The 27,436-nt window shown below is 55.6% G+C and overlaps 1 protein-coding gene across 1 annotated transcript in view; it reads left to right on the forward strand.

Annotated features, from left to right (window-relative positions):
* The window catches only part of ACOT7 (acyl-CoA thioesterase 7), a 128,969-nt gene that overhangs the window by 83,140 nt on the left and 18,393 nt on the right, over positions 1–27,436 (forward strand). Inside the window, exons 6-7 of the mRNA XM_045299215.1 lie at positions 10,366–10,482; positions 20,147–20,331. Of these exons, the coding sequence (XP_045155150.1) occupies positions 10,366–10,482; positions 20,147–20,331 (302 nt within the window). The remainder of the gene's footprint in view (positions 1–10,365; positions 10,483–20,146; positions 20,332–27,436) is intronic.

A 27,436-nucleotide genomic window follows, 5' to 3' on the forward strand; every position in this document is an offset into this window, starting at 1 on the left:
GGGTGCCCTGGTCATTGCCTTGGGCATCCCTTGAGTACTGTGTTCATCGCACCCCACACGTAGGGCTTCTCTAGCAATACTTTCCCTGCATTTCTGATGAATTCATGGTGGCTGCTGTCACTCATGGGAATGACACGCTACCCAGCCCGGTGCCGTCCCAGGGACCGTTGTGACTCATGGGTGTTCACTGACTGATCTTCAGAAGGAGCTGTCCAGGCCTCTGGTCCTCATCCGTCCTAGTCTGGATGCTCCACTGGAACCTGTCCAACCCCTAGGCTTCACCTGCCCCCGCCGACAGAAGGCAGTGGCTACACACGGGGCACCTTGGTCCTGAACCACTCTTGGTCCCAGCCATGCAGCGGGCCTCTGCCTTGGGAGGAGCGGCCGTGCTCGGCCTGGATGCTAGGCCAAGAGTGGGTGGCTGTCCCGGTCCATGGCGGTTGGCCCTTTGTGCCCACCCTCTGGCCGTGTGCCCCTGGACATGGCCGCCTGACTTCCTGCTGCAGGAGGGGCATGGGGACTGCAGCATCTGGAGATGTTAGCTGTCACCTTCTCAGGCTCCCAGGCACCCAGAGTGAGCAGCTCCAGCCTTCGCCCCATCCTCGGTCTGGGGTGCTCCCGGCAGCAGCTGGGTCAGGGGTCCTTCTCTCTGGAGCCCTTCATCTTTACTTCTGAAAGAAAAGGCAGACCCACCACCTAGTGAGTCTCAGCTCGTAGTGGCCCTACCAGCCTGCAGAACGACCTCATCGGGTTCCCAAGGCCCTAGATCCTGACGCACGCCGACCACGCCATCTTGTACTGAGCATGTTAACCGTGGTGCCACCATCTCTACTACACTGTGCCCTAGTTGCCCAAAGAGAGGCTTTGTTGTTTCCTACAGTCTGCCACTCATCTGCCAATTTGTCGTTCTTGGTGGCTTGCTTGTTGCTACGATGCTGGTTGCTACACTGTTGACATCTCAACTACCAATAGAATCTCTCATGGTGGACAGGGGTCGGCAGAGCTTCCAGACTAAGACAGACTAGGATGAAAGGCCTGACAACCCACTCGTGAAAATCAGCCAGGGGCGGCCCTGTGGCTCACAGCAGAACCTTGTTCAGCCTGCGTTCTTTGGACATGTCCCGTCATCAGGGAGACTGAGTGGCCAGAGGAGGACCTCCTATCTGATGAACTAGAGGGCCAATGAAGGCAAGGGGGACCTTGGGTGGCAAGGACTGCACATGCTGGTGGTGGTAAGGAGGCCACACGACATCAGGCTACTAGGAGTTAGAATTGGCCCGACTATCAACAGTGAACTGGCTTTAATTAAGCCTGCCCTCCCCTCAGCCCCATCTCACAGAGATGCCCTGTGGGTACTTTCTAGAACCTGGATGGAAGCTGTCTCAGGAGACTCTCGCTCAAACTGGTTTTATAATAGCCCCATGTAATTACCAAAGGGAGGGATATTAAAATAAGATGAAGTTACTACCACTTTCCTAATATAGCAGGCTGGCACCCACACGCCGTCAGTTGGGATTAAATATAGAAATGGGGGCATCTCAAATCACCACCCACGGTGCAGTCAGCGGCACCCGGGGCTCTGAGCTGTTACTGCCGTGGCGGGTTTGTAGAGATGCATGACCCAGCCAGGCCCTTGGGAAGTAAAATTAAACATCTATTTTCAACATGGTGTCGATACTTTAAAAAACAAAAACAAAACCACACAACAACCCCCAAAATATCTCCGGTACCCGCTGTGTATCTGCACACTGGTGGCCTCGCAGGCTGGCTCGTCCCTACAAAACTCAAGGACAGCAGACCCTGCAATTTCATTGTCATTTTTTCTATTGCGACTCTTGGACAATAAAAACAGCCCTGGGAAGACTGTAATTTACCTAAGTTATCTCCCCGGAGTTGGCAGCGCCTAGAGTACCTAAATGGGGAGAGATTGATGAGGCTTTTCTGCGGAAACCTGGAAAGAGGCATTTTGGAGAAAACTCAGATAGGTGGTATTTTTAAGGAAAGGGTGAAGCGGTGGAGGGGAGGGCTGGTGGCTTCTTCCATCACCAACAGGGGGCCCAAGTGGTACTTGTTAGACGGGCCACCTCCAGTTCCCTCCTCAAGTGTCTTTTCCTCGGTGGGCACGTTGATTGTGCTGTGCTGTACCTGTGGGCATTGGTGGGAATGATTTCCAGACCAGACTTCCCAGCCTCTAACTTAGACAGCCTGTAGTTGAGAGCAGAACTGTCCCCACAAGCCTTACAGAAAGACTGCCACCTCTTTCTCCAGGGGCGCGACCTCCCTGTGCACCACGGAGCGCTGACCTAGCGTGTCCCCAGGGCTCATTAGGCATGTCACAGTGGGATGAGACCCTGTAGTCTGCTCGTTTGAACTCATGATTCTCCTTGGCAACACGTAGCAACATTGGCTCAGACCCCCCCCCACACACACACACAGCAATCCACCTGCCCTTGTCAGGAACCCAGAGGAAACTGCTTGCAGCCAATTAAGATCGTCTTTCCGGATTCTTATCCTGAATGGCACAGATGGTTCAGAGCTGGGCAGCTAGCCGAGAGTGGCAGTTCAAATCCACACAGGGGCACCTTGGGAGAATGGCCTGGTGATCTGCTTCTCAATCCCCTTCCCTCCAAATGGGCACAGGACCCCCAAAGGGCCACAGTCATCTTTGGTTTTCCTGCAGGTCCACGGTAGCTCACTGGCTTGGGGTCTCTCTGGATTGAATAAGCAGGCCTTCTCTGGCCTCACCTGTGACTCACTCTTGACCCAAATTGTTGCCCACACACTGAGTCCTACTCCTTGTGGCTGGAGATGCTTCCCTGCTTTGTTTTGATGTGATAGCCAACAATCTTTCATCTCTGAGCATCTGTATGGCAGGTTCAGCATCCCACCAGGTTCCCAAGAACAGTAAGTCATGTCCCCACCCAGAGCAGGCTTCCACGTCACACGTGAGGCAGTGTGTTTCAGAGCCTGTGATTGTTTAGAGTCAAAGGTAGGCTGTACAGATGGTACGACCCCTCTGACTTCAAAAGAGGGGAAATCAACACCGAGGCTGCTTCCTGTGAGGCAGAGGAGAGGTGTGCCTCCAGCCTCCAGCCTCTTTACCAGCTGCCCTGCCTACGGCACCCTACTTCTCTGCTGGGCTTACAGAACACAAAGACAATACTCACCATTATGGGACTTATGAAGGAAGTCACAAGTTACAATTCAGGATCCGAAAGATTAAGGATACAGTTCTTTTCCCGCAGCAGAGCCCACAGGCACGCCTTGCTCTGATTCTCAGCCTCTCGGCCCCTTGGCCTCTGCCCTCCTCGAGAGGGTTCAAAGCTCTTTTAGTTCTTCAGAAAAATTCCCATGGCACCCCCACTCTGCCATAAGCCTCAGCCTGAAAGTGCTTAGCTCTAGCTCTGTGAGTCAGCTCTAGAGACACCCCCCTTCTCCAGCAAGCCTCTGGGAAAAGGAGTTTGCTTGTTCTCTGGGTCGGGAAACTTGCCGTGCTGTGTCATGCTGGTCCCCGCCTCTGCCACCTCTGCTGCTGCCGTTTCTCTGCCTCTGCCTCTCACAGCTTGTCTCTCGCCGTCTCTGTGTTTACAGCTCTCCATCTCCTGGACCGAGGAGGTCTCTGTGCAGGGATCCCAGGCCTCCAGGATACACACCCTGCCTGGCTTTTTCTCCTGGGGGGTCGTGGGATCTCTCGTCCCACCTCTGGGATAGCCTACTGGATGCCTAATTGGCTGACCAAGCCGCCCACGCCCCCCACTAGGGTTCCATGAGCCTTACTGGAGTGGTTCCACACGAACAGTGGTGCCAGGCCCCTTGTTTACATTATTCACAAGCTACAGGCAGCTCACATTTGCGCAGTCTTGCCCAGTGGTTTGGTGGGTGCTACAGAAAGGCAGGTGGGAGCATCCCACCCAGAAGCCTCTATCTGGGGTGTGCACAGAGCCCTCTTCTCTGGCACCAGGGGCAAGTCCAGCCATCTCCTGATGACCCTTGTGTCTGAGAAGAATGCCCCCATCGGGCTTTCTGGGCTGAAGTCTCTCTGCTGTGGGGTCGCCAAGTGGATTCTCACGCCATCCTTCCAGTTAGCAGCCAAATACTTGCCCACTGCGCCTCCAGTGGTCTTGGTCCCAGCTGAGGAGCCTTCTGTGGTTTAGGTGACGTGCGGTCCCTCATAGAACCCCTGTCCTGGCAGGTGTGCATTCTGGATGAATGGGCCGACTACAGTGTGAAGGAGCTGTTTGCAACTGCTTCCATTCTTAACAAGTTTAGCTCTCTTTTTTTTTTGCGAGCAAGAGATTAATTGTAGGTACATTCTAAGGTGTGAGCATTCTTTTCAATGCAAACTCTTTCTTCTTTGCCCATCTCCTCCCGCTTCTCCCTCCCTGCAACTAAGCCACCCTGAGGTGATGGCAAAACCTGGTGTGTTGGCAGCTCTGGGTCTGTGACCTTCACCCCTACGCCTCAACCTCCCTCGTGGCTTTGAACTCCCATGCCTCTGCTTCTGTAATCCTGTCTGGGTTAGCAGTTCCACTTGGGGTGTCAGCACGGTGGGACCTGCTTGTGGCACGTTCGATCCCCAGTCCAGCACTTGACTGTGTGAGTGTGAGCACATTCCTCTGTGCCTGAGCCCCTGGTTTATGACGTAGCTGCACACCGCTGACACCCAGTGAGGCTGCCACTCATCTGGGGTTGGCTAAGAACCGCTGAACCCTTGAGCTATGTTGTAGGTGCTTGGAAGGAGTCGGTGACCGACACAGGCACAGCCCTGTCTTTGAGGAGCGGCCCCTTTAGGGTGAGGGACAAACGCCAGCCGGTACTCTGAGCCCCTGTCTGTGGCTTCCCACGGCTTCCGTGCTTTTCCACACGCAGGTCCACTTTGTTTCGTCTCCTGGGGCCACCCCTCTGTGTACCCCTCTTTCTTCATTTTCTCTCAGCAAGTTCTGCTGAGAGAGAATCCTACCTGCCTCTCTTGTTGGTCCTCAGAAGGGCCCTGATGGTGACAGAATTACAGGTGGGAGAGAAAGAGCTACAGGTGGGCGTGTCTCTGACGACCCAAGAAAGATCACACTTGGTGGGAATTCCGTCATAAACTCCTACTCTGGCTGTTAGAAGTTCCCGCAGCGTCCCCACTGCCATTCCCGCTCGACCCTGGCCCCTCTTCATCACTCATCTAACAACAAAAACACAGTAAGAAAAAGAAACCTGAAAATGAAAAGCTTTGTTCATCAAACGTGAAAAGGCAAGCTACCCACTGGCCGTGTCTTTGGAAAGCATCCATCTGACACGAATGAAATAGTCCAAATGTGCATGAAACCTGGACAATGTAACTACAGAAAGAACCCAGTCATAAAAGGAGCAAAGGACTCGAGTAGAACGTTCCAGCACGAAGGACGTTCAGATAACCGCCAAGCACACGGAAAGAGGCCCGTGCTAGAAGCCAAACCCACATTGAGATGGCCTCACATTCACGCACGTAGCTCGGACACCACCACCAAGGAAACACAGCAGATGACGGCTGTTGGGGAGACTGTTGGGAAATGGGAACCCTTATCCATGACTGATCGAAATGCAAAATGGTACAACCACTGTGGGAACCTCATAAGACCACCCCATGATCTGGAAATTCCACCCCTGATGCATGCCCCAAAGGACTCGGAAGCAGAGCCTCGAAGAGTCTCGTCTGCCAATGTTCATCATAACACTGCCCACCATAGCCAGAGATCAGAAACCACCCAAACATCCGTCAACCAAGGAGTGGGTAAGCAACGCGGTGGGTACCTACAATGGATACTGTTCAACCAGGAGGAGAAATGGGATCTTTTCCTTTTTTCAGTCCTCTTATTGAGGACTCTTGTCACAATCCATCCATCCATCCATTGTGTCAAGCACATTTTGCCATCATTTTCAAAATATTTTCTTTCTACTTGAGCCCTTGGTATCAGCTCTTCATTTCCCCCCTCCTTCCTCATGAACCCTTGATAATTTATCATTTCATTTTCATGTCTCAAACCGACTATTGTCTCCCTTCACTCTGTTTTCTGTTGTCCATCCCCCTGAGAGGGGGTTATATTTAGATCATTGGGATCAGTTCCCTCTTTCTCCCCCACCTTCCCTTACCCTCCTGGTATTGCTACTCTCATTATTGTTCCTGAGGGGCTTATCTGTCCTGGATTTCCTGTGTTTCTAGATCTTATCTGTACCAGTGTACATGCTCTGGTCTAGCCGGATTTGTAAGGTAGAATTGGGGTCATGACAGTGGATGGGGGTGGGGGAGGAAGCATTCAAGAGCAAGAGGAAAGTTGTATGTTTCATCGGTGCTATACTGCAACTTGACTGGCTCATTTCTTCATAGGACCCTTCTGTTAGGAGATGTCCAAATTATCTCCAGATGGGCTTTGGTCGCCATTCTGCCCTCCCATCTAATTCACAATGATAAGATTTTTCGTTCTGGGACTTTGATGACTGATACCTGACCCCCTCATGATCACACAGGCTGGTGTGCTTCTTCCATGTGGGCTCTGTTGCTTCTCAGCTAGATGGAGCTTGAAGCTGAGCGAAACAAGCCGATCGCAAAAGGGCAAAGCAGTGTAGGACTTCACTTGTATAGAGACAAATGTATGGAGACCAGAGTTAACTAGGGGTGACCAGGGTGGGAGAGAAGAGGAGAAGATGGGGAAACAGTGAGGGGAAAGTCCCCGTGATCAAGGGTAGGGTTACATAGCCAGTCATAATTGTTGTAATAAGTTGTGCACCTATAAAAAGTTTAAGTGACAAAAGTTGTGCGATAGATAGATATCTTTATAACAATGGGGAAAAGAGTGCCTGCTGAGGTGGTTTAGGTACAGTCAGACACCCCATGGGATCTGGTTCCTTGGTGTGGAGGTTTGGGGTCATGGTTTCATGGGACATTCCAGCTAATCGGCTTAGTAATAGGTTCAGTGCTTCAGTTCCCTTTCCTAGCTTGTCGTGTGGCACCTGGGGTCTTAAAAGCTTGCACGCAGCCTCCCAGCTGTAGCACTTGGCCCCTCGTCACTTGGAACCATAGCGGATGAAGGGCGGTCAGACTCGCTGGAGTCATGGAGGGTGGGTGACTCCCTGAGACTTGCCCTGGGATAATCTCTCAACCTTTAACCAAAAACATTCCCTGAAGTCTTCTTAAAAAACTAAACAATAAATTGACTCAACTAGCTGGAAAAAAAAGTGTGCTCTGAGCATTATGCTGGTTTACGAGCTAGCTCTGTGAGATCAGAGGGGCAACAGCAACTGCAGAGATCAGCTAGACCCCGGCAGGTGGGGCAGTGGGGATGTTGACTGAGGGAAGATCGACTGGGAAGAGGAGCGGGGGACAGTGGTGCAACACTGGTGCCCTGAATTGTACGTGCAGAGACTGTTAAACTGCAACAATGTACTCAAACATACCGGCGGTGTTTCCTTCTGTTGCACACAGGTTCGCTGAGTCTGCACCTAGTAACAACATGGCTAAGATGCTGTGGGATCAGGCAACGTTTGCTCTGTTGCATGTGCGGTCTCCATGCATAGGAGCTTCTGTAAAGAGCTCTGGTGGAGCAGTGGGTTACTAGTGTTGCTAACCGAAAGGTCAGTGGTTCAAACCCAGAAGCCACTCATCAGGAGAAAGATGAGGCTTTTTGCTCCTGTAAAGATTGACGGCCTTGGAAACCTACAGAGGTAGAGAGCAGTGAGTTTGGATTGGATTTGGAATAACATGTAGCTTTTAAAAGATGTCCTTTAAAACAAACAAACAAACAAACATCCACAATACCATTATGATATACTCCCAAATAAATGTACAACTCTTTAATAGTATTCAAATAAATAACCAGTGATCAAATTCCCAAGTGCAAAATACTCTTTTCAAGTTGATTAGAATCAAGGAACAAGACTTCTGTATTCTGTTTGCTTGATGACTTACTCAGTAAAGTTCCCTCCCTCTGGCTCCCATGTTCCTTTTCATGAGCTCTTTTAAGGATTTTTTATGAAGCCTCTGACCCATCAAACCAAATGCAAAGCAGACGCACTGCCATCCAGTCAGTTCTGCCTCTTAGTGACCCTGCTGTAGTACAGAGTGGAACTGCTGCGGTGTGTTTCCAAGGCTGCAAATGTTTACGGGAGCATAAAGCCTCAGCTGGTGGGTTCAAACTGCTGACCTTCTAGTTGGCAGACCGACGGGTAATTCACTACCCTACCATGGCTCCTTTTGACCATCAAAGGAGGGCTTTTGTTGTTATTTGTTTGTTATTTATTATTGTGCTTTGGCTCACACAGTAATGATATTTTCCATTAATCCCCATCTAAAAATTGGTAGATTATTCCTAAACAGGTGAATTTCAAATTTCCCTTGAAACAAGAGAATGCTGGTAGCACCAGCCCTTACCCTTTGGGGGCATGGAATGGAGAGGAGAACAGTTGGTGGGACCCGAACAGTAACTGACCTCTGGACGGGGTCCTTGCTACTTCCCCACCAGCCCTCCGCTTTGTCTGATACCCTTGGCTTCACTCTACACCGCCTGCCATGACCAGAATTCCACAGCTGCCGCGAGTGCTGTGCAGTCTGTGCGTTTGCTTTTTAGAAATCATGCTGGTCCTAGGGCGAATTTCTAAAACATTCTAAAATTTTTTGCTGTTAGGTTAATCAATATGACCTTGCTGTATTTGTAGGTCAAAATGGCCAGATACCAGTGAGCTCACGTAGCCAATGGTAATAAAAGGGTCAACATTGTTTTAAGTGAAAGAAAAAATAACGTATTGTACTTGAGGATAAGAATTTGGGTGGCTAGCATACATAAAGTAGTGATCCCTTCAGTAATGGTGAGCTGAGCAACATGTGGGGCGTCTGCAACCCCAAAGTTCCAGGACACCTTGGCCTTGTAGTGTTTTCCTTCTTTGTCTGACGTGGCAGCTTTACTGAGGATGATGCCTGTAACATACAATCCACCCCTTTAAAGCGAGCAAGTCCATGGCTTTTAGCATATTGAAAGTTGTGCAGCCATCACCGTAGTCATTGTGGAACATCTTTCCCCCGCCCCCCACCAAAAAAAAATCTGTACCCATTAGCAACGCCCCCCCATTCCTCCAGCCCTCCCCAAACCAAAAACAAACCCATTGCCACTGAGTCGACTCTAACTCTTCAGTGATGCTGTAGGACCGAGAAGAACTGTTCCACAGAATTTCCAAGACTGTACGTCTTCACAAGAGCAGACAGCCTCCTCTTCTCCCCACAATAGACTGGCGATCTCAAACCACCAACCTTGCAGTTCGTAGCCAAGTACTTACCCAGCGCCCCAACAGGTCCCCTCCAGCCTTGCTGTGCGGAGCGGAGGCGCAGAGACTCAGCTTAGGACAGAGTGAAACCTGTGCCGCCCTGCTCTGCGCTCACAGCCTTGCTGTAGTGGAGCCCATCGCTGCAGCTCCGTGTCAGTCCATCTTGTTGGGGACCCTGGGCAGCTCCTGATCTACTTTGTGCCTGTGGATTTGCCTTTTCTTGGCATTTCTTTCTTTCTTTTGTTATTATTATTATTAATCATTTTATTGGGGTGCATACAGCTCTTTTCGAAATATATATGTCCATCCATTGTGTCAAGCACATTTGTATGTTTGTTGCCATCATCATTTTCAAAACATTTTCTTTCTACTTGAGCCCTTGGTACCAGCTCCTCATTCTTTTTCTCCTCCCTCCCTCCCTCTCCCTTGATAATTTATAAGTTATTATGGTTTTTTCATGTCTTACACTGACCTATGTCTTCCATCACCCACTTTCCTGTTTTCCATCCCCAAGGAGGGGGTTCTATGACTCACACAGCACCTTACTGTCCCTTGTGTCTGGCTCTGTCAGTCAGCATGGTGTTTTCCAGGTTCCTCCATGGGACACATCCCAGAACATCGTTCATTTAATGGGCATTGGGGTTGTCTCTGCTTTGGGGCTGCTGTGTGCCTTCGCGTACAAGCGCCTGCGTGGGTCCTTGGCTGCTTTCGTTCTGCGTGATACATGATGTGTTCTGTTTCTCTTGGGGGGAGCCTGGAGGTGGAACTGCTGCTGGCTCCCATGGTAAATGGGTCCAGCCCTTTGAGCTGCCTACCGTGACTGCACAGTGACATCTCCACCCACGGTGGGTGAGGGTTCCTCTCTCTCCGCGTCCACACCAGTCTTGCCTCTCTTCTCTCTGCTCGGCCACCAGTCATAGCGGATTAGGACCCGCTACTCTAGTGTGACCTCACAGACAGCTTCCTCACAAGGTCACGTGCATACGTCCCAGGGTTAGGACGACAGCCTGTCTCACTGGGGGACACAGATGGATCCACAACACCTCCCTGCATGTCTGATCGGCCATGTGTCCGTCTTCTGTGCAGGTGTCACCATGAAGCTCATGGACGAGGTGGCCGGGATCGTGGCTGCCCGCCACTGCAAGACCAACATCGTCACGGCCTCCGTGGACGCCATTAATTTCCACGACAAGATCAGGAAAGGTAACCGAATACTGATCCACGGTGCGGGGGAGTGGCCGTGGCGGGGAGTGGCCGTTTCGCTGCGCAGGGTCCTTTGCGGCAGCTGTCTTTATTTTCCACCCAGCGTCCTCTGAGCCCTGCTGTCCGCCCGCTTGCCTAGGAGATGGGCACCGGGTGTTGTGCTTTGTTCTCGCCAGTCCATCTGGGGGCCTCATGGTGGTTGACTCGATTTCTCGGTCCAGCAGCATCTATAACTGAGACACGATCAAGGCCTGTGTCCTATGAAACCACAAACCTCAGCACCCTCTGGTTGATTCTGACACACGGTGACCCTCTGTAGGGTTTTCAGGGTTATACATCTTTGAGTACACACAGCCTCCCTCATCTTTCTCCTGAAGAAGAGCAGCTGGTGGATTTGAACTGTTGACCTTACGATGAGTAGGCCAACTGGGCTCCTTGTGTCCTATGAAACACCAGCATCGGTTCATCTCCTAAAATGTCCCTGAAGGCCCTGTGCACCCAGGGCTGTGTCTCGCAGGGCTTGGCACAGACACACTGCGGGGACATGGAGGAATCCGTCTCTGTCATTTAAGTAAGGGTAGGACTCACCGCGCTCTTCCCCTCAGCCAGCCCTGCCTGCCTCCCCAGGCAGCGATTCAGAGGAAGCCTCGAGAAAGGGGCACACTCGTGACGGGGGAGCAGGCATATCTCTTGGTGGGGCCGAGCCTCTGAAGGTCCTGACCTGTAGGGACTCCATGTTGCCTTCCCTGGCATGTTGAAGCCTGGCATTGATTCCAAGAAGCTGGCTCACTGTAAGATTGAAAAGCCCCTGGTGGTGGGACGTGATGAGAGGAGTGTGGGCGTGGCCCTCCTGGCCGTGCAGTTACTGACCCCGATGAGCCCTGTGCTCGGGTCAGCGAGGGACCGTGCTTCACAGGGCTGCACCGGCTGGTGTTAAGGAGCTGGAGTGCCAGGCCTTTCTGTGAAGGCTCCTCTGGGGAACCTCCACCCTCCAGTTTTTCTGTTCACCACCAGCTGTTTCACCGTTTGCTCCTCCAGGGACTCCCTCTCTGGTGGGGGTGGGGGTGCCGTGCCCCCCCAGTCGGTTCCGACCACAGCGACCCCATGCACAGCAGAAGGAAACACTGCCCGGGCCTGCCCAGCCTCACAGGGTCCCCGTGCGTGACGGCCCCCATGCCCATCCACGTCAGAGGCCCTCCTCTTGTTCGCTGCCCCTCCACTCTGCTAAGCATGATGTCCAAAAGGTTCCTCTCACCGGAAACGCTGATGAAACGTCTTCATTTTCAGGGTCCTGGCAAAACATTCCACGTGGGACCTGTAGGCCCTTCCAGGCATGGAGAGGCAGGGGCAGGGGCAGGGGCGGACTGCAGGGCTTCCTGGCCGCTGCCTTTCGAAGAGCTAGGATCGTGCTGAGCTGCTGGCCAGCCGTGCATCCTGAGCGCTGGCCTGTGTAGGGCCCCTGGGAAAACATGGGCTACTCCCGAGAGCCAGCCAGGGAGGGAGCAAGAGCGTTTCTGTTCTCTCAGGTGACATGTGGCTATTTTGCATTTAGAGCAGCGGTTCTCAACCTGTGGGTTGCGACCCCTTTGGTGGTCGAATGACCCTTTCACAGGGGTCGCCTGATTCATAACCGTAACAAAATTAGTTATGAAGTAGCAACGAAAATAATTTTGTGGTTGGCGGGTCACCACAACATGAGGAACGACATGAAAGGGTCGCGGCATGAGGAAGGTTGAGAACCACTGATTTAGAGGGATGTGGGCCAAATTAGGCAGGGTGGAGTCTGGCTTCTCTGTGAAGTGTCCTCTGGGGCCTTGGGCCCGGTCACACCTTGCAGAACGTCACTGTGTGAAGCAAGGCCATCCCTTCTGTCCACACTGCTCTACCCCGGAGAGCCCCTTCTCAGGGTTTGGCCGAGTGCCAATGGAACGGGGTGTCAGATTTTGTCTTGCATGTGGGTGCCACTCTGCTGAGAGTGCCATAGGCCCCCTGGGGCTCCTCCAAAGCTGGCCTCTCCCACCCCTGAGAGTTCAGCAGGGCGACACAGGGGCCACTCTGGCGGTGAGCGAGGCGGGCTCTCCCCAAGCTCCGAGCAGCCTGGGTCAGTAGCTGCCAAGACAGCCGTCCCCTTAGAGCCCGGCTGCTGCAGACAGTGTCCTTGTCACCTTCCTGAAGTCGTGAGGCTGGTGATGCCTTCCTTCTGGGCCCCACACCTTGTCCCTGCTGCATGGGCCTTCCCTTGTGGAGGGCGCTGCCTACGGGAAGTTGGGTGGGAGGGTGTGTGCTGCCTCCACCTGTCCTTAAACCCAGCCTGCGCCTTGCAGGGTGCAGAGCGCCTCCCAAGTGCCTGCTGAAGCCACTGTTGCCTTTGGTTCCTGTAGCCAAACCTCTTCCATCGCTCCCAGTCTGGACCACAGAGGCCATCTGCCTCACCTCACCCCCTGCCCCCGACCCAGCACCACTCCCCTCCACAGCCAGGATGCTGCTGAGCTCCCTGTTTTCTGATCACAGAGGTCGATGGTTGCCTAGGACACACCAGATTCAGCCCAAGCCCCTCACCTGGTGCTCAGAGCCCACCATGACTGGCAGCTGTGTATTGAGGGAGCCTCAGTCTCTCACCACTCGTTGCCCCACCCCCACCCCCCACCCACTGTGCTCCAGGCCTGGGGCCGGGCCACTCGGGGCCCCGGCAGGTGAGGAGTGCCGAGCAACCGAGACCCAGGAAGGAGCGCTTCATTGATGAGCCCGGATAGCACCCCATCTATAAGGGGCATCGCCCCTGTGGCCCATGCCCTGTTCCCAGAAGGCATTGCACAGTAAGAAGTGATGTTGGCAGCCACCTGCCTCCCAAGACTTTCTGCCCTGTGCCCCTGGGTGTAGAGAAGACCACGAAACACAGACAGTGTTTGGCATGAAAGGTCACACGACGTGACAGGAAAGCCGACAGCGGCTAGAACCAGCAGATCAGGGCCATGAGAACCGGGAACTGGAATCTCGCAGGGCCCTTACTTTTCCCAATCTTGTTGTTGCTGCTGCTGTAAGGTTAAACCACTAAAGCTGATGCTAAGTTACAGGGTAGTTACCTTGGATACACTGTCCTGGAAGCCAAAGGTAGGAAACCCCAAAGCTGCCATATCTTGTGGAGGACAGTGGCCCCAGACCAGGAGCTGTGGGAGTGGAGGCTGATGTCAGGGATGACGATAGTGCACTGTTTCCATACGCTCCTTAAGGAAGTTCACCGCCAGGGGTCCTGGGGGCCCGGAAACACAGAACTGTTCTCAAACTTGGGGACCACTCGGCCTGCTCTTGGGCTTGGTAACAGCTATTTTTTATTACTCTGTTTTCCTTTCAACTCCCTGGCACTTGGCTGAAATCTGGCAGATGCTGCCCCAGGGGAGACGCTTGCCCGACTGCCAGGGAGTCAGGCCAGACCCTGCCCATGCTCATGAGTCACCTCTCCACAGGCTCCCCGCGGAGTGCAAGCCCTCGGTAGATTCCGCGGGGGCGGAGCGGGGTGTCAGTTCCGCCAAGGCAGGCAGCCTGTCCACTGAGTTCACTGTGGTGGGGACACACGTGACAGTGCCCAGCAGCAACCATGTTTATCAGGCATGTGCTTCCCAGGCTGCTGCAACACAATGCTGTAGGCTGGATGCCTTATTGGAACAGAAAGAGGTTGTCTAGGGCCAGGGGTCTGGCCCCGCTGACTCCTCCTGAGGGAGCGCCTGCCCCAGGGCTCACCTCACTTCTGGGGATAGCAAGTGATTCTTGAGGCTCCTTGGCCTAAGATGCGCCTGTCCCCCAGTGTGTGTCTCTGTCAAATACCAGCCGGGTGGGAATCCAGTGAGACCTCCTGGTATCTGAGTTATCCTCAAAGACTCCATTTCCAAAGAAGGTCAAGTGCACATGCAGCAGGGCTGTAGGGCACCCACATGTCTTGTCTGGGACCACAGCCCCCCGCACAGCTGTGCTCCATTTGCATCTCTATGAGATGGACGAGGGGACCCAGGATGGGCAGAGTGGCACTGTGTTGTGCGTGGGGTCGCTGGGGGGTCTGGACTGACAACCACAGCAACGTGAGATGGCTGCTGCCAGTGTCCCCATTTTCCCCATCTAGAAACTGCCGTTCCCAGAGGTGAACGGAACCGGCCTGGGTGGAGACAGTGGCTGTACTCCAGGCTCTGGGTGCTGAGACCTGAATTCTGATGCAGGAAGACCCCCTCCCCACCCCCCAGCTCTGATACCACCAGGCCTGGGGTGAGGCAACACGACCCTGACAAGAGGCCGCACAGCCCCTCTGCCATGCTGCCCCGGTCCAGGTGTTCCCCGGAGTCTCCTCGCAAAGTTGCGTATGTCATCCATACAGTTTAAGATTCACTTCTCTTCGGCTTCCCGGGGCAGCTGGGAAACAATGAAAAGACTGGAGTAAGACTCAGCCTGGTTTGCGTCTCTGGGCATCATCACTCATGGGCCTGCAAGTGGAGTGGGCTGCACTTGCGCGCATTTTTTCAGATAAACTCAGGGGTAGGCAGCCGTCCCCAGGGCCCTCCCCGCCTTATTTCCACCCTGACTCCTCCTTCCAGCTGCTCTGCACTGTAAGAGGGTGGCGTCAGAACCCCCCAACTCCACAAAGAGGGTGAGACCACCACCAGCATCAGCCCCAAATGATGCCTGTGATGGAGGTGGAGGCCGGACAGACCTCCAGTCTCCAGCCTTCCTGCCAGTTCTGACGCCAGCCATGCCTCCCACCATTCTGTCTCTGCTGGCTTCCTCGGTGGTCACACGGACCTCACAGACCGCCCTCACAGTCTGGAGCTTCTTAGGCAAGTAGCGGGGGACAGTTCAGAATCAGGATCAACTCGGGCTAGTTCTTTGATCAGGATGGCTTCTTCTTGGTCATGCCACACAGGCAGGCCCCTTGGCTCACTAATCATTAGCTCCCCCTGACGATAAGTGCTCAGAGGCACCCGCCCTGTCAGGGAGTCTCCTGCCTGATGGTGCTCTGCTCTTTTGCTCCAAGGGTCCGTGAGCCCAATGCAGCTCTCTGCTGGCCCCGTGCCACTGCTGCCGCAGTCTCCACCAGTGTTAGGCCTGATGGAGACTTGGCTCCTGGGTCTAGAAGGTTCTCACACAGGGACCTTACATCCAAAGGACACACTCCACTCCTGACTCATCTTGATAATGGGGAGGGCTCTTGGGCTCTTCACCTCGTGGGATTGACTTTGTAAGACTAGAGTGATGGCAAAACTGGCCCTGAGTGGACCACAGGCACCTTTTTTACGTAGTCCTACCCAGTCGTTCTGTAGTGCAGAGCTGTAAGACCATGGTCAGAAAGATCACATGGAGAGAAGCCCATGGCCCTGTGCACTCTTTCTACGTCAGTTCAGCTTTTCCTGCAGAGCCCCCAGTGCTGCCCAATATCAGCCACAAGCCACCTGTGGCTATTGACGAGAACTCACATACAGTGTAAGATTCTCTTCTTTGCTCACACCAGCCATTTCAAGTGCTGAACAGCCACCCATGAGCGGTGTAGAAGTGGAGCACAGGTTCCCAAACTTCTTTGGCCTACTGCCCCCCTTTCAGGGAAAAAAAAATTTACTCAACCCCCAACCCCCCAAGCAATGAAAGCCCATCATTCGGGATAGGTGTAGGAATCTGCTTTCCCAGCCCCCGGGATTATTCCAATGACCCCTGTCCCCAGGGGCACTCTTGCTCACTTTGAGAAACACTGGTCCTCAAACATCGGTGTCATGGTAGAAAGTGCGGGTGGGCAGCACTCTCAGCCTTGAGAACTCAGTCCCCAGATTCCTCTGCCACTGACCATGGCTGGCCTCAGCTCTCTGGGACACCGGCGTTCTTCCCACTCAGGCCACCACTCTGAGACCACTGTGTGAAAGCCCTCCCACTGCCCCTGCACTGGAGCTCCAAACTGACATCTGGAATTGTGGGCAAAGCCTTCCCAAGCTGCAGCCTCTGCTCATCCCAGTCAGTAGGGGGGTGTCTCCCAGACCCCTAGACTACAGTAAGGGAAGAGGGACATCCAGCTTATCCCAGCCTGGTGTCCAGTGTTTGCACCTTTGGCCCCAGGGCCTGGGGGGCCCAGAGCTCAGCTGATAGCTGCCACCTCTCAGCAGGCTGATCGTGGGGCCCAGCTCCAGGCTTCCTCTGGAGGGTCCACAGGAGAAGCTTAGACCCAGGCCAGTGGGAAGCCCCTAAGAGCCAGCGAGCCAGGGGGAAGTATTGTCAAGGGTTTGCCAGCCTGAGCTCTTGGCAAGCGAAGATTGAAGCTCCCTGACCAGAGTCTTGGCCCAGCATGCTCTGTGAATGCTTGTACAGGAAGAAGGGAAGCCAAGCAAGGCTTGTTTGAAACGCCACCTCATGTCCTCTGGGCAGCCCGTGCCCCGCCTGTGCCTCCTACGGCGCTGGCAGACACTACCCAGCACACTCACCCCTTGGGCTTGCCATGGTTTTCTCTGGAGGGACCCTCAGGCTTACCCTGAACCTGCTGCCCAGGCTCTTGTTCCTGCGACGCAGTTCATGTGAGGCAGTGGCACCGACAGGCCACAGATCAAGGTGGGACCCGCATGGCTGCATAGTGTCACCTTCAAAAGTACAGGGGAGGGGTGATGAGCCCAACACCAGCGATGCCCCCAGACCCCTCAATGATGAGGACTCACCCTCTGCAGGACCCCCTGCGCCCTCTGACACTCTGCCTCTCGTAGCGGACCTCCAGTGGCCCACGCCAGACTGTGCAGTGTCCCCAGGGTGGAGCCTCAGTCCCCACAGAATGGCACTGGGGCCTGCTCAGGTCAGCAGGGGATTCTGAAGGCGAGGGCCCTGTTCTAGAAAGAGTGGTGAGGGAGCCTCCCTGAAGGAAGGACACTGGGGCTGAGACCCTAGTGGTGCACAGGGGGCAGCAGGCCAGCCTTAAGAGGGGGAGCACTTCAGTGACAGTAGGGGGCCATGGGCCTGGGATCCCCCACCCACAGACAACCAGTGTGGGTAGGGGCCTGTTTGTCCCCATGAACGCACCTGGATGGCGGCCAGGCTCCTTTGGGGTTCCTGAGCAGACAGTGCTAGTGCAGGGGTGATGGGCTGCCATCCTCGGGGCAGGAAGGATTTGGGGCAAGCTGTCCTCTCACCTTGGAACTAACAGGTACTGACTTTGGCTAGAATGACCCAGAAGAATCAGAGCGCCCAGGGCCCTCAAGGTGGGAGAGTCTTGCTCTGAGGGCTTCATGCCCTGTGTCTGTCTGGACACTGGACAGAGCCAAGCACACGAACTTGCCAGGGGTGGGGTGCAGGGTGCCTCCTGAGGGGGTTTGGGGGAGGGGAGGGTCACAGCAGGGCCCGCGTGCACCCAACGAAGGTGTTTTCAACTGCCCACACCTTCCGCTTTGCTCCTCACGCTTTGGGCCTGCCGACTACCCAGTGCAGTTCCGGCTTTGCGGCATGTCCCCGCAGCCTGCCTGTAGGGAGTGAAGCTCGGCTGGTGGAGCAATGGGTGGGCTGCTCTCCCTGCGGGGTGGGAACGTCTAGGCCTGGCTGTAGTTGGACTGCCCGGCTGCGCTGCGCTATGGTGACATCTGTGTCGGACGTGGCCTCCAAGCCAGCCTCCTCTGCTTCCTGTGGTGCTGTCTTCCCCCAGTCACGTGTGAAGCCGTTTCTGATTAATCAGAGCACAGCCAGAAAAGTGCCTGGGGGAGGCCCAGGAACCGTTGCTGTGCTGACGACCCCCCAGGTCAGAGGGTCATCGGTGAAGTAGATCTCTAGGCCTTTCTTCCAAGGCACCTCTGGGTGGACTCAGAACCCCGACTTGTTTGGTGGGGGTGTTGACCTTTCACACCCCCAGAGGCCCCTCTGAGACCATTCTCCTAAGAAGTGGCCCTTGGAGAAGACCTTGTAGGGGTAGGGCTTGTGGTCCAGAGTCTTTGTATGGTCATCAGTGAGCACAATGTCGGCCAGGCCTTTGAGGTTGGGCCAAAGGGGAAAGGAGGCTGATGGGCCCCGCAGGCCCTCATACAATCCCCCGTAGCTGGGGAGCCCCGGGCCCACCCTCTTCCTAGGGTGCGATATTCAGGGGCTGTTGGCTAGACGCTAGTCCAAGACTCTCATCCCTTGCAGCTTGCATAGCACTGTTTGCGGCTGACCGCACAGCACCTCCCTTCCCACCCAGAAATGCCGTATGTGGCCCGAACCCCTCCCTGTAAGTATTAGGTTGACTGTGGCATGGAACATTCCAGACCTTCATAACATGGTAACCGCTCCCATCACTGGCCTGCCCACACACTCACCCCACCCTAACGGTCTCCGTGCTGCCCTCCACTGGCCTCTCTCTCGCTCAGGTCTCTGACCCCGTCTCGTTTGGGTGGAGCTGGGCACCGGGGTCTCCAGGGGCTTATGGAAAGACCCCCTCGGTGAGCACTGGCTTTGGGACCCTTGGCTAGACCCAGGGAGAGAATGTGGAGCTCACTGCCAGCAGAGGAGGTGGTGGTGGTGATGGTGGCAACAGCAGCAAGGACTGGCCTCCACTGGGCAGCCCCCATGGTGGCAACAATGCCCTCTGATGGAGTGCCTGCAGAGCACCGCCTACTTCACTGAATCCCTGCAGCAAGCCAGAGGGGACACGCAGAGTCCTGGGAGACGGAGGGCTGTGGCAGAGGAGGGGTCCAGGGCAGTGGAAGATGGTCAAGCAGCTCAGGCCAGAGTGGCCTGCATGGCTGGAGGGCGAGTGCCACCAAGTTCTTGGGTTAGGGGCAGGATTAGGAACAGCAGGGCAGTGGTGATCCTCCCGGAACAGCCTGCTCACATCGACCAAGGGGGGTGACCAAGGAAACGGCTCTGGGTGAGACCTGGGAGAAGGAGAGCTCTGAGCCTCGGGGAGACTGAGGGCAAGGTTAGCAGGAAGGAAGGGCTGATAGATAAAAAGGGCCGTGGAGGAGCGGCTGCTGAAGTCACTCCAAGGGAATTGTCTAATGATGTAGGCCTGCACGGGGCAACTCGTCTCTCTGGGTCTGTGTGGACAGAAGTGCAGACAGGGCTGGAGGTGGCAGCGGGAGGGCTGGCTGGTAGTGGCCAGGCTGGCATCAGGGATGTTGGAGCTTCGGGATAGGAGGTGTGGCCGGGAAGGCAAAAGAAGTTCTTTCCGTGGTGCTCAGGGCAGTGCAGTGGCTGCCCTCACTCTCGGGGATGCAGCTGGAACCTCCAGAGGCCTCCGGGAGGCCAGAGGGTGGACAGGCAGACCGCAGCTTCAGCCTAAACCTTCCCAAGGATGCAGCCACCTCCCACCTGGAGCTACTCAGCAGCATGTGGTCGCTTGCCTTGTGGGGCTGGGGGGACTGGAAGCAGTGGAGCAGATGTTGCCGCTCCGGAGGGACAGGAAGACCCCTGCTGGGGTGGGAGCTAGACCCCAAGGCCACCACGCTCCCTAACAACTCTTGATGTTGATGGTAAAGACCAACCTGCTCACGAGAAAGAGACAAGTTCTCAGGTTACCAAGGAAGCTTCCTAATCACCTGCCACCAGGTAGTACATTTCTGGCTGGCTAACCAAGCATCTTTTCATTGTTCTTAATAACACTGACTCCTGTCCCACCCCTGCCCCCCTCAGGGGTCTGCTTGTGGGACTCAGGGCCTCGGTGACCATCACTGTCCCCTGTGCTCTGCAGGGTGTGTCATCACCATTTCTGGGCGCATGACCTTCACGAGCAACAAGTCCATGGAGATTGAGGTCCTGGTGGACGCCGACCCCGTGGTGGACAACTCTCAGCAACGGTACCGGGCTGCCAGTGCCTTCTTCACCTACGTTTCCCTGAGCCAGGAGGGCAGGTCGCTGCCTGTGCCCCAGCTGGTGGTGAGTGTCCAGCCAACCTTCTCGGGAAACCTGGGAGGGCGGGGAGCCTGGGGTGGCATGCGACCATTCTGTACTGCTTTTCCTGAAGTCCAGGCCCTTATAGATCAGAGTTGGGACCCAGTGAGCTCACAGGGAGGGATGCCTCATCTGCTGCCTCCTCCCCCACCCCCAGTCCTGTGGGTGGCAGGACACGAGACACTTCTGAGGGAACAAGGTCATGCTGTTGGGGGTTGGCCAGAGTCAGTCAAGGGCCAAAGAGAGGTGCTTTCTGTTGGGGTCCTAGTGAGGAGCCAAGGGGCGGCCTCTGTTGGCCTTGGCCGCCGGAAGAGACATGTGCCTCCCTGGGGTCTGTGGGTCTAGGCTGAGGCCTTCCTCCTTCGGGCAGCCAGGCCCAGCCCTACCCCGTGCAGAGTGTGGGGCAGGCCGGTGGCGCGGTGGGTGTTGCTGCGGTCCACGACCCCTGCACAGGCGCCTGGGCTCCAGGCCACATTCCTTGAGCCTCTCCAGCAGTTTGGAGCTGGTGGGTCTGTGGAGGAACTAAGGACAGCCATCCAGACACCAGCTTCCCAGTGTCTGTGGAAGGAATGGGGCTTGTGTCCCGCCGGCTCCCAGGAGCACCACAGCAGGAGCCCTACACAGCCTTCAAACAGCTGCTGCTCTGGCGACGTGGGCTGCGTCCCTCTCACCAGCCTGGGTGTGGAGGACTCCAGGGGCCGCAGGGGATGGGGGGGTGGGGGTAGGGGAGCCGGGGCTTTGCATTCTCCTACTTTGATAAATGCATTGTGGCATCCACATGCCCTCAAGGAGTCCTCTCTCAGCTCCTGGGCCCTCCACCCCTGGTGTAGAAAGACTACCCTCCCAGGACCATTCCTGAATTCCCAACCCTTCACCTCCACCCTGCCCCCGCCCACCCAGCCCCTTCCTCCCTCAGGTCTGACTCTGGACCGAACTCCACTTCCCTGCTTCTCCCAGGCCCAGGTTCCTTCACCTCCCTGGTTCCCCCGTCACCTCCCCCTCTGCACACACTCACGCCCACCCGCCTCAGCCCACTGCCCAGCATCCTTCAGGGGTGCATTCTCTCGTCCCCTTCAGGGTTTGAGGCTCCTTCTCAAAAGAGCTGTCCCCGAGGGAACCCACGGGGGTGGTTGCTGTGACGTTGGGGCCCACGCTGCGTGCCTGCCTGTGCTCAGGAGCCTGCTGGGAAGCCTGTTGGCAGGGGAGGGGCTCCAGAACTTGGGGGGGCTGGGCACGGGCTGGGGCCTGTGTGCTGGCTTAGTCTATGCTGTATTGTGAAGGAGGACTGAGGAGTCAGGGCAGGAGGCTGAGAGGGGTGGAGAGACCCTGGAGCTGGGTCCCCCATCCAGCTGGGGAGGGGATGGGGAAGACGGAATGAATGAATGGAGAGCAGTGTCCATCCTAAGTGGAGACCACTGATGGTTTTATAATAAGTTTCCCAAAGTCCCTGGCAGTGCAACCCCATCATGACCCCCGAAGACCCCAGCTGGCCCTTGGCTCACTTCCTGCTCCTAGTTAGCCCACAAGACCGAGTAGCAGGTGGAAAGTCCCACAGCCAGTCCTGGGGCCTGGAGCTTGCTGGGGATTAGAAGGATCCTTCTCTGGCTAAGGCCTGTCCTGAGTTCTCCCTGACCAGCACATGGGTCTTTCTGGAGAAGAGCCCCTGGGGCCTGAAAGGAGACCAGAGTCCCCTCTGAGGGCTGCTCAGTCAGCAGGGTGTGGCAGGACTATCTCAGGGGCCTGCGGTCCCCACACTTTTGTGTTGACCCCCACTTCCAGAAGCCCTTGCCCAGTGTCTCTGCCCCTAACTTAGGCCCTGGCAGGATGGCTGCACAGCCTCCTGGGGCAGGGTGAGGCCTCACTGACTTCTGGCTGTAGCCAAGGATGGCCGCCCAACTGGCTGGGCTGGCCACTCACACCCCCTGACCCTTTCCGTCGAGGGGCCATTCCATGAGGCCTCGGAGCCTGTACCCGTCCCTCGTCCCTCTGGGGGGGCAGCCTCTCTCCCAGGCCCCCTGAGGGCTCCCATGAACCCCTTATATGGAAAGAGGAGCCTTCGCTGTCTCTCCTGGCCCCTGGCCTGCGGCTTCCCCTCCACTCTCCCATCCAGGTGGGGGACACTCCTCCCTGCTGGGAGGGCCAGGGGCTCCCTGGTGCTGCTCTGTGGGCAGGGCTCAGGCAGGAGAATCTGGGCCATGAGGAGAAAGAAGAGGGTTGGACGAGGCTGGAAGGGAGCAGAGGGGGATGGAGCGGGCTCCCTCCCCTCCATGGACAGTGCAGGGTGCTTAGCCCAGGGACTAGCCTTTGCTCAGGCCTCCCCTCCTGCTGTGGGAAAAGCTTCCTGGACCTCCCACCAAAACCAGGCAGGCCCTCACCCCGCAGTTTGTCTCCCCCAGTCCTTGCTCCAACCACCTGCTGGTGGAGCCCTTGCTCCAGGCCTCTCTTCTCACGTGTGCACACCCGCACACACAGGCACACACCCCTCTATGGGAGCCACGGCCCCCTGCCCCTCCGGCGCCTGCTGGCCTTCCCACCAGTCCGCCCACATCAGACAGACCTGCCGCCCTCGGCCTTCGCTGCCTGTCTCCCACGTCTCTGGCCCGCTCTCAGGCTCTTAGACCACTTTTTCTGGAACCTTCCCTGCCTGCCCTTCCTGGCTCCAAAAGCAGGTTTCCCAGCTTCTCTCCCAGAGCTCGGTCTGACCTCTGTCCTCACCCATGTCACCGTCCTGGGTGTCCCATTCACCCTCTTCCCACACTTCAGGGCTTGGGCGTTCCCAGGCACCCCCAGCAAGAGCATGGGCCTTACGGCAATGTGCAGTGTGCCCTCCACCCTCTGACAACTTCAGCCCTTCTCCGTGTCCACCAACCAGGGACTGGGCCCATCCTGGGGCCACCAGCGTCAGCTCACTGGTGACACCTGGTTAGACTCTGTCAGCTCGCCTTCCCGCCGGTCTCCACAGCATCTCCAGCACAGCTTGTCCCAGCGTGAACTCATATCCTTGCCTCCCCCAGAAACAACCCCCCCACTTCCGTGTGTCTCACTCTCGGGGTGGGTGGGAGACTGGGAACCTGCTGCTCATGTCTCTTCCTGCCCCCACACCCACACCCCAATCTAGGGCCAGCACGGCTTCCTCCCAAGTGGACGCCTCGTCCCACTTCACTGCACCCCCCTCCTCTCCACTCCACCGGGCCCACCTAGCTGGGTCCCCGCCTAAGTACTCCATTCCACACTGCCAACGAAGGCTCAAGTTCAGCTCAAGGTCCGATCTGCTCCCTCTCCCACCTAAGCTGTCACCTGTTCGTGGGTCCTCAGTGCTCTGGGTGTGGGATACAGCCAGCCGGCCGGCCTCTGCCCACCCCTCAGGCACCGGGCACACCCTGTCCCAGGGCCTCCCTCCCCCAGGGCCCCACAGGGCTGTCTTCCCCTTTGCATCACTGTGGTCTTGTCTGGAAGCGTCTGAATCTAGTGTCAGCTCAGTGTCTGGCACAGTGTGGCTCTAGAACTGAAAGTTGACTGAGTGACTCACATCTGCTCCCCCCAGCCAAGGGTTTCTCCACGCCGCCAGTGCTGGCAGCAGGCCTGAGAAGACCCTAAGGCCCACCCCACGGCCCCAGTACTCCAGCTGCCCCATCCCGGTGACCTGGGCAAACTGACCCCGTGTGTGACTGTGGGCACATGCTTCTCGGCCTCAGTTTCCTCACCTGTACAAGGGTGCTGGGGATAGTTGGTGGCAGGTAGGGGACAGTGGGCTGATGACACAGAGGGCTTCCTGACAGGGGAAGAAGACAGTTGGCATGTTAGATTGTCGGTGGGGGATGAGGGGTGGGGAGAGAGGCATGAAGAAGGAAGCCGAAAATGGGGTGGGTGGCTGGTGGAACACATGAAGTTTTAAATAAGCCAGCAGCAAAAGGTGGGATCTGCGACCTGGGAGGTGGAGGGTTGGTCCTGGTTGAGTTCTGCTGAATCCAACTCCCCTCCCCTGTCCTGGCCAACAGGGAGAGTGGTCAGGTGCCCACTGGGGCAGATCTGCTTGCACAAAACTGGGCAGCAGTCCCTACGCCAGGCAGTCTGTGTACCAGCTTATATCCAGGGCTGCACTCTGCCCAAGGAGGGCAGAGGGCCTTCGGGAAATGAGAGGGCGCTGGGCTATCAACGGAGGCCTGTGGCTGGGAGGGCCTGCATGCAGATGGTCGTGGGGAAGAGTGACCCCTTTCGAGGAAGTGAATGATGGCTAAGCCTCCGGCTAGAGTGACTGGTGTAGTGGCCTGTCAGTCTCCTGTGGACCCAGACCGCTTCCTCTTGCTTGTTAAAAATGGCTTTGATTCTTCGCTGAGGCACCCAGCCTGCCCCTGCTGATGAAAATAGCCGTGTGGGATGGGCTAGATGGGCTGCTCCACCTTGTGGGTGCTCCCTGGATTTGGTCATAGACTGTCTGCTCACCCAATATGCACCCTGGCCTCCAGGCCCTCCTTGAGCTGGGAGAGGACAGTGGGGAGCACCTGGGTCCCAGTGACCAGCTGCTCGTCCCCACTGTCAGCTCTTCTCCAGGCTCCCTTGGGCAACTGACACGGAATGCAGCCCGTGTACAGTGCTTCCTGGTGAGTATCATGTGGGGCTGGGGTGTCCTAGTGCACGAAGCCTGCAGTGGCCAGGCTCATTTCTCAAAGAGGCCGACACGGAGCAAGCGGTGCACGGAAAATGAGCCTGAGCCCTCTCCCAGCCTCCAAATGCTCCCTGTCTGAGGCTGGGGTCTATATATAAGCAAAATAAACTCCAAAGTTCACCGCCGTTGAGTTGATTCCAACTCCTCGTAATACTAGGAGACAGGGTAGAAAGACCCCCGGGGGGGTTCCAAGACTATAACTATTTATAGAAATAGAAGGCCTCATCTATGGAGTGGCTGATGGTTTTGAACTGCTGACCTTGAGGTTGGCAGCCCAACACGCAACCAGTATGCCACCTGGCCTCCCTCCAGACATTTACCTACGTATTATGGAAGGAAATTTATGTCAAAGAAATAGCTCACATAAGCTCATGTGGAAGCAGGTGAGTCCAAGTCCATGAGTCAGATGTTTGGCTGGAAGCTTCTCCTGACTTGTGTAGCTTCAGGCACTGACAGACCCAAGATGGGCCAGAAAACCACCGGCTGGTGGCTACAGAGACAGATGAATCCAGGGTCGGCAGGTCAGATAGCAGTCCCCCTCCCCGCTCCCCCCTCCTCCCATGACTCCCAGGATCGCCAAACAATATGGCAGCCGATGGCTCAGGTCCAAATGCAAGCTCTGGATCTAGAGAACAGCACAGCAAGCTTTTCCAGGGGACTTGATATTAGAAGGAGGCCACACCCCCTAGGACACTTCCTTTTCATTGTGTCAGGGCTGTGGCCTGAGTAAGGGTGTTGCATTCCACCTAATCTTATCCCATTATGGAAGCTGGCTGCATTGTGTTAGTTCAGATCCTTGAGAGGACTAGGTGTTAACTGCCAACCACAGAGGATCCTGGCCTAGACAAGTTGGCACAAAACCTATCTCTCACAGTCCCCAAACCCAAACTGAGGACATCTGCCCACAGAGCCAGCCTCCCGGCCACGGAGGGTCTCCAGGCTGTGTCTCCTCAACCTCACCTCCCACTCACAGAGCCAGCCCCCAAACGTACGCACACCGAGAGACTGAACATTTGCAAGGATCCACTTCCAAATAAGGCCACGTTCACAGGTGTGGGGTTAGGACTGGGATGTATCTTTGTGGAGGCCTGATTCCATCCATCTTTGCACTGCACAGCTAAGGAGCACCCACAGAGTCGGGGTGGCAGGAAGCTCTGGATTCGGAGCCTGTGCAAGCAGCCTCCAGAAATGACCTGGAAAATTTTCCTAGATCAAACAGACAGTGAGGAACCATGTCTCCCTCCTGTTAGAGTGGTGACCGGCTCCCAGCCAGAGGAGGACCACCAAGAACAGCTCCCTTCGGGTGCTGTCGGGTTGGCTGCCACCGAGAGCAATACTGCCCAGCTTGGCACCAGCTCTGTGGTCTTGGGTATGTTTGTCTCCTGGCCGCAGCTCGCGCATCTCAGTGAGCTCTTCCTCATTCCCACGAAGCCTCCACTCGAGGGAACAGGGTGTCTTTTCTAGCTATTGCTCTTCTGTGCAAAGAAAGCAAGACAGTCTCACCATCTTTGCTTCTAAGAAGCATTCTCCTTGTGTTTCTTCTAAAACGGATTCGTTCATTCCCCTGGCAGCCCCCAGTGTGGACATTATTCTTTGCCAACACTCCAGCTGGAAGGCACAGGTCCTTCTGTCTTCCTTTTGCCTGGTCCGGCTTTCCCATGCAGAGGAGGCTATGGGGAAGAGCCACGGCGTGGCTCAGGCACGCCCAGTCATCACAGTGACATCTTTGCTTCTTCAAACTTGTAGCCGTCCAAAGTGGTCCATCATTTGACTTGATGACTCTTCCCTTGGATGCTGCTTGTTCTAAGCAGAATACAGTCTTTGACCATGTTCGTTTCCCCCTTCATTTATCATGATGCGCTTCATTGGTCCAGCTGTGGAGATTTCTGTTTTCCCCACGTCCAAGTGTGATCCATACTTAAGGATGTAGTCTTGGATCTTCATTCATGAAAACTTCAAGTTGTCTGTAGTTTCACGAAGCATGATGGTGTCATATCCATAATGCAGCTTGTTAACAAGGCTTCCTCCCATCCCGATGCCATTGTCTCCTGAGTCCAGTGGCTCAGGCTATTTTTCTCAGCATATGGATTGTGTAAGGGGAAAGGATACCGCCGGCTTCAGAGCTTTTCCAATTTTGAGCCACAAAGCAACCACTAGAGCGGAACAGTTCCAACAACTGGCTCTTGGTCTATGGAAGGTTCCACATGAGCACAATTAAGTGTCCTGAATCGCTCATTCTTCATAATGTTGTCCATACTTTGATACAATCCCCAAAGTTGAATGCCTTCACATAGTGCATAAAACACAGGTATGCATCTCGCTGGTATTTTCTGCATTCAACCAAGATCCAGCTGCCATCAGCAGTGGTATCCTTTGTTCCATATTCTTGACTGAATTTGGCTTGGACTTCTGGCAGTGTCTTGT

This window comes from Echinops telfairi, unplaced genomic scaffold (genome assembly GCF_000313985.2).
Source record: "Echinops telfairi isolate 266 unplaced genomic scaffold, ASM31398v2 ScPeMD7_7457;HRSCAF=8495, whole genome shotgun sequence".
Lineage (NCBI taxonomy): Eukaryota > Metazoa > Chordata > Mammalia > Afrosoricida > Tenrecidae > Echinops > Echinops telfairi.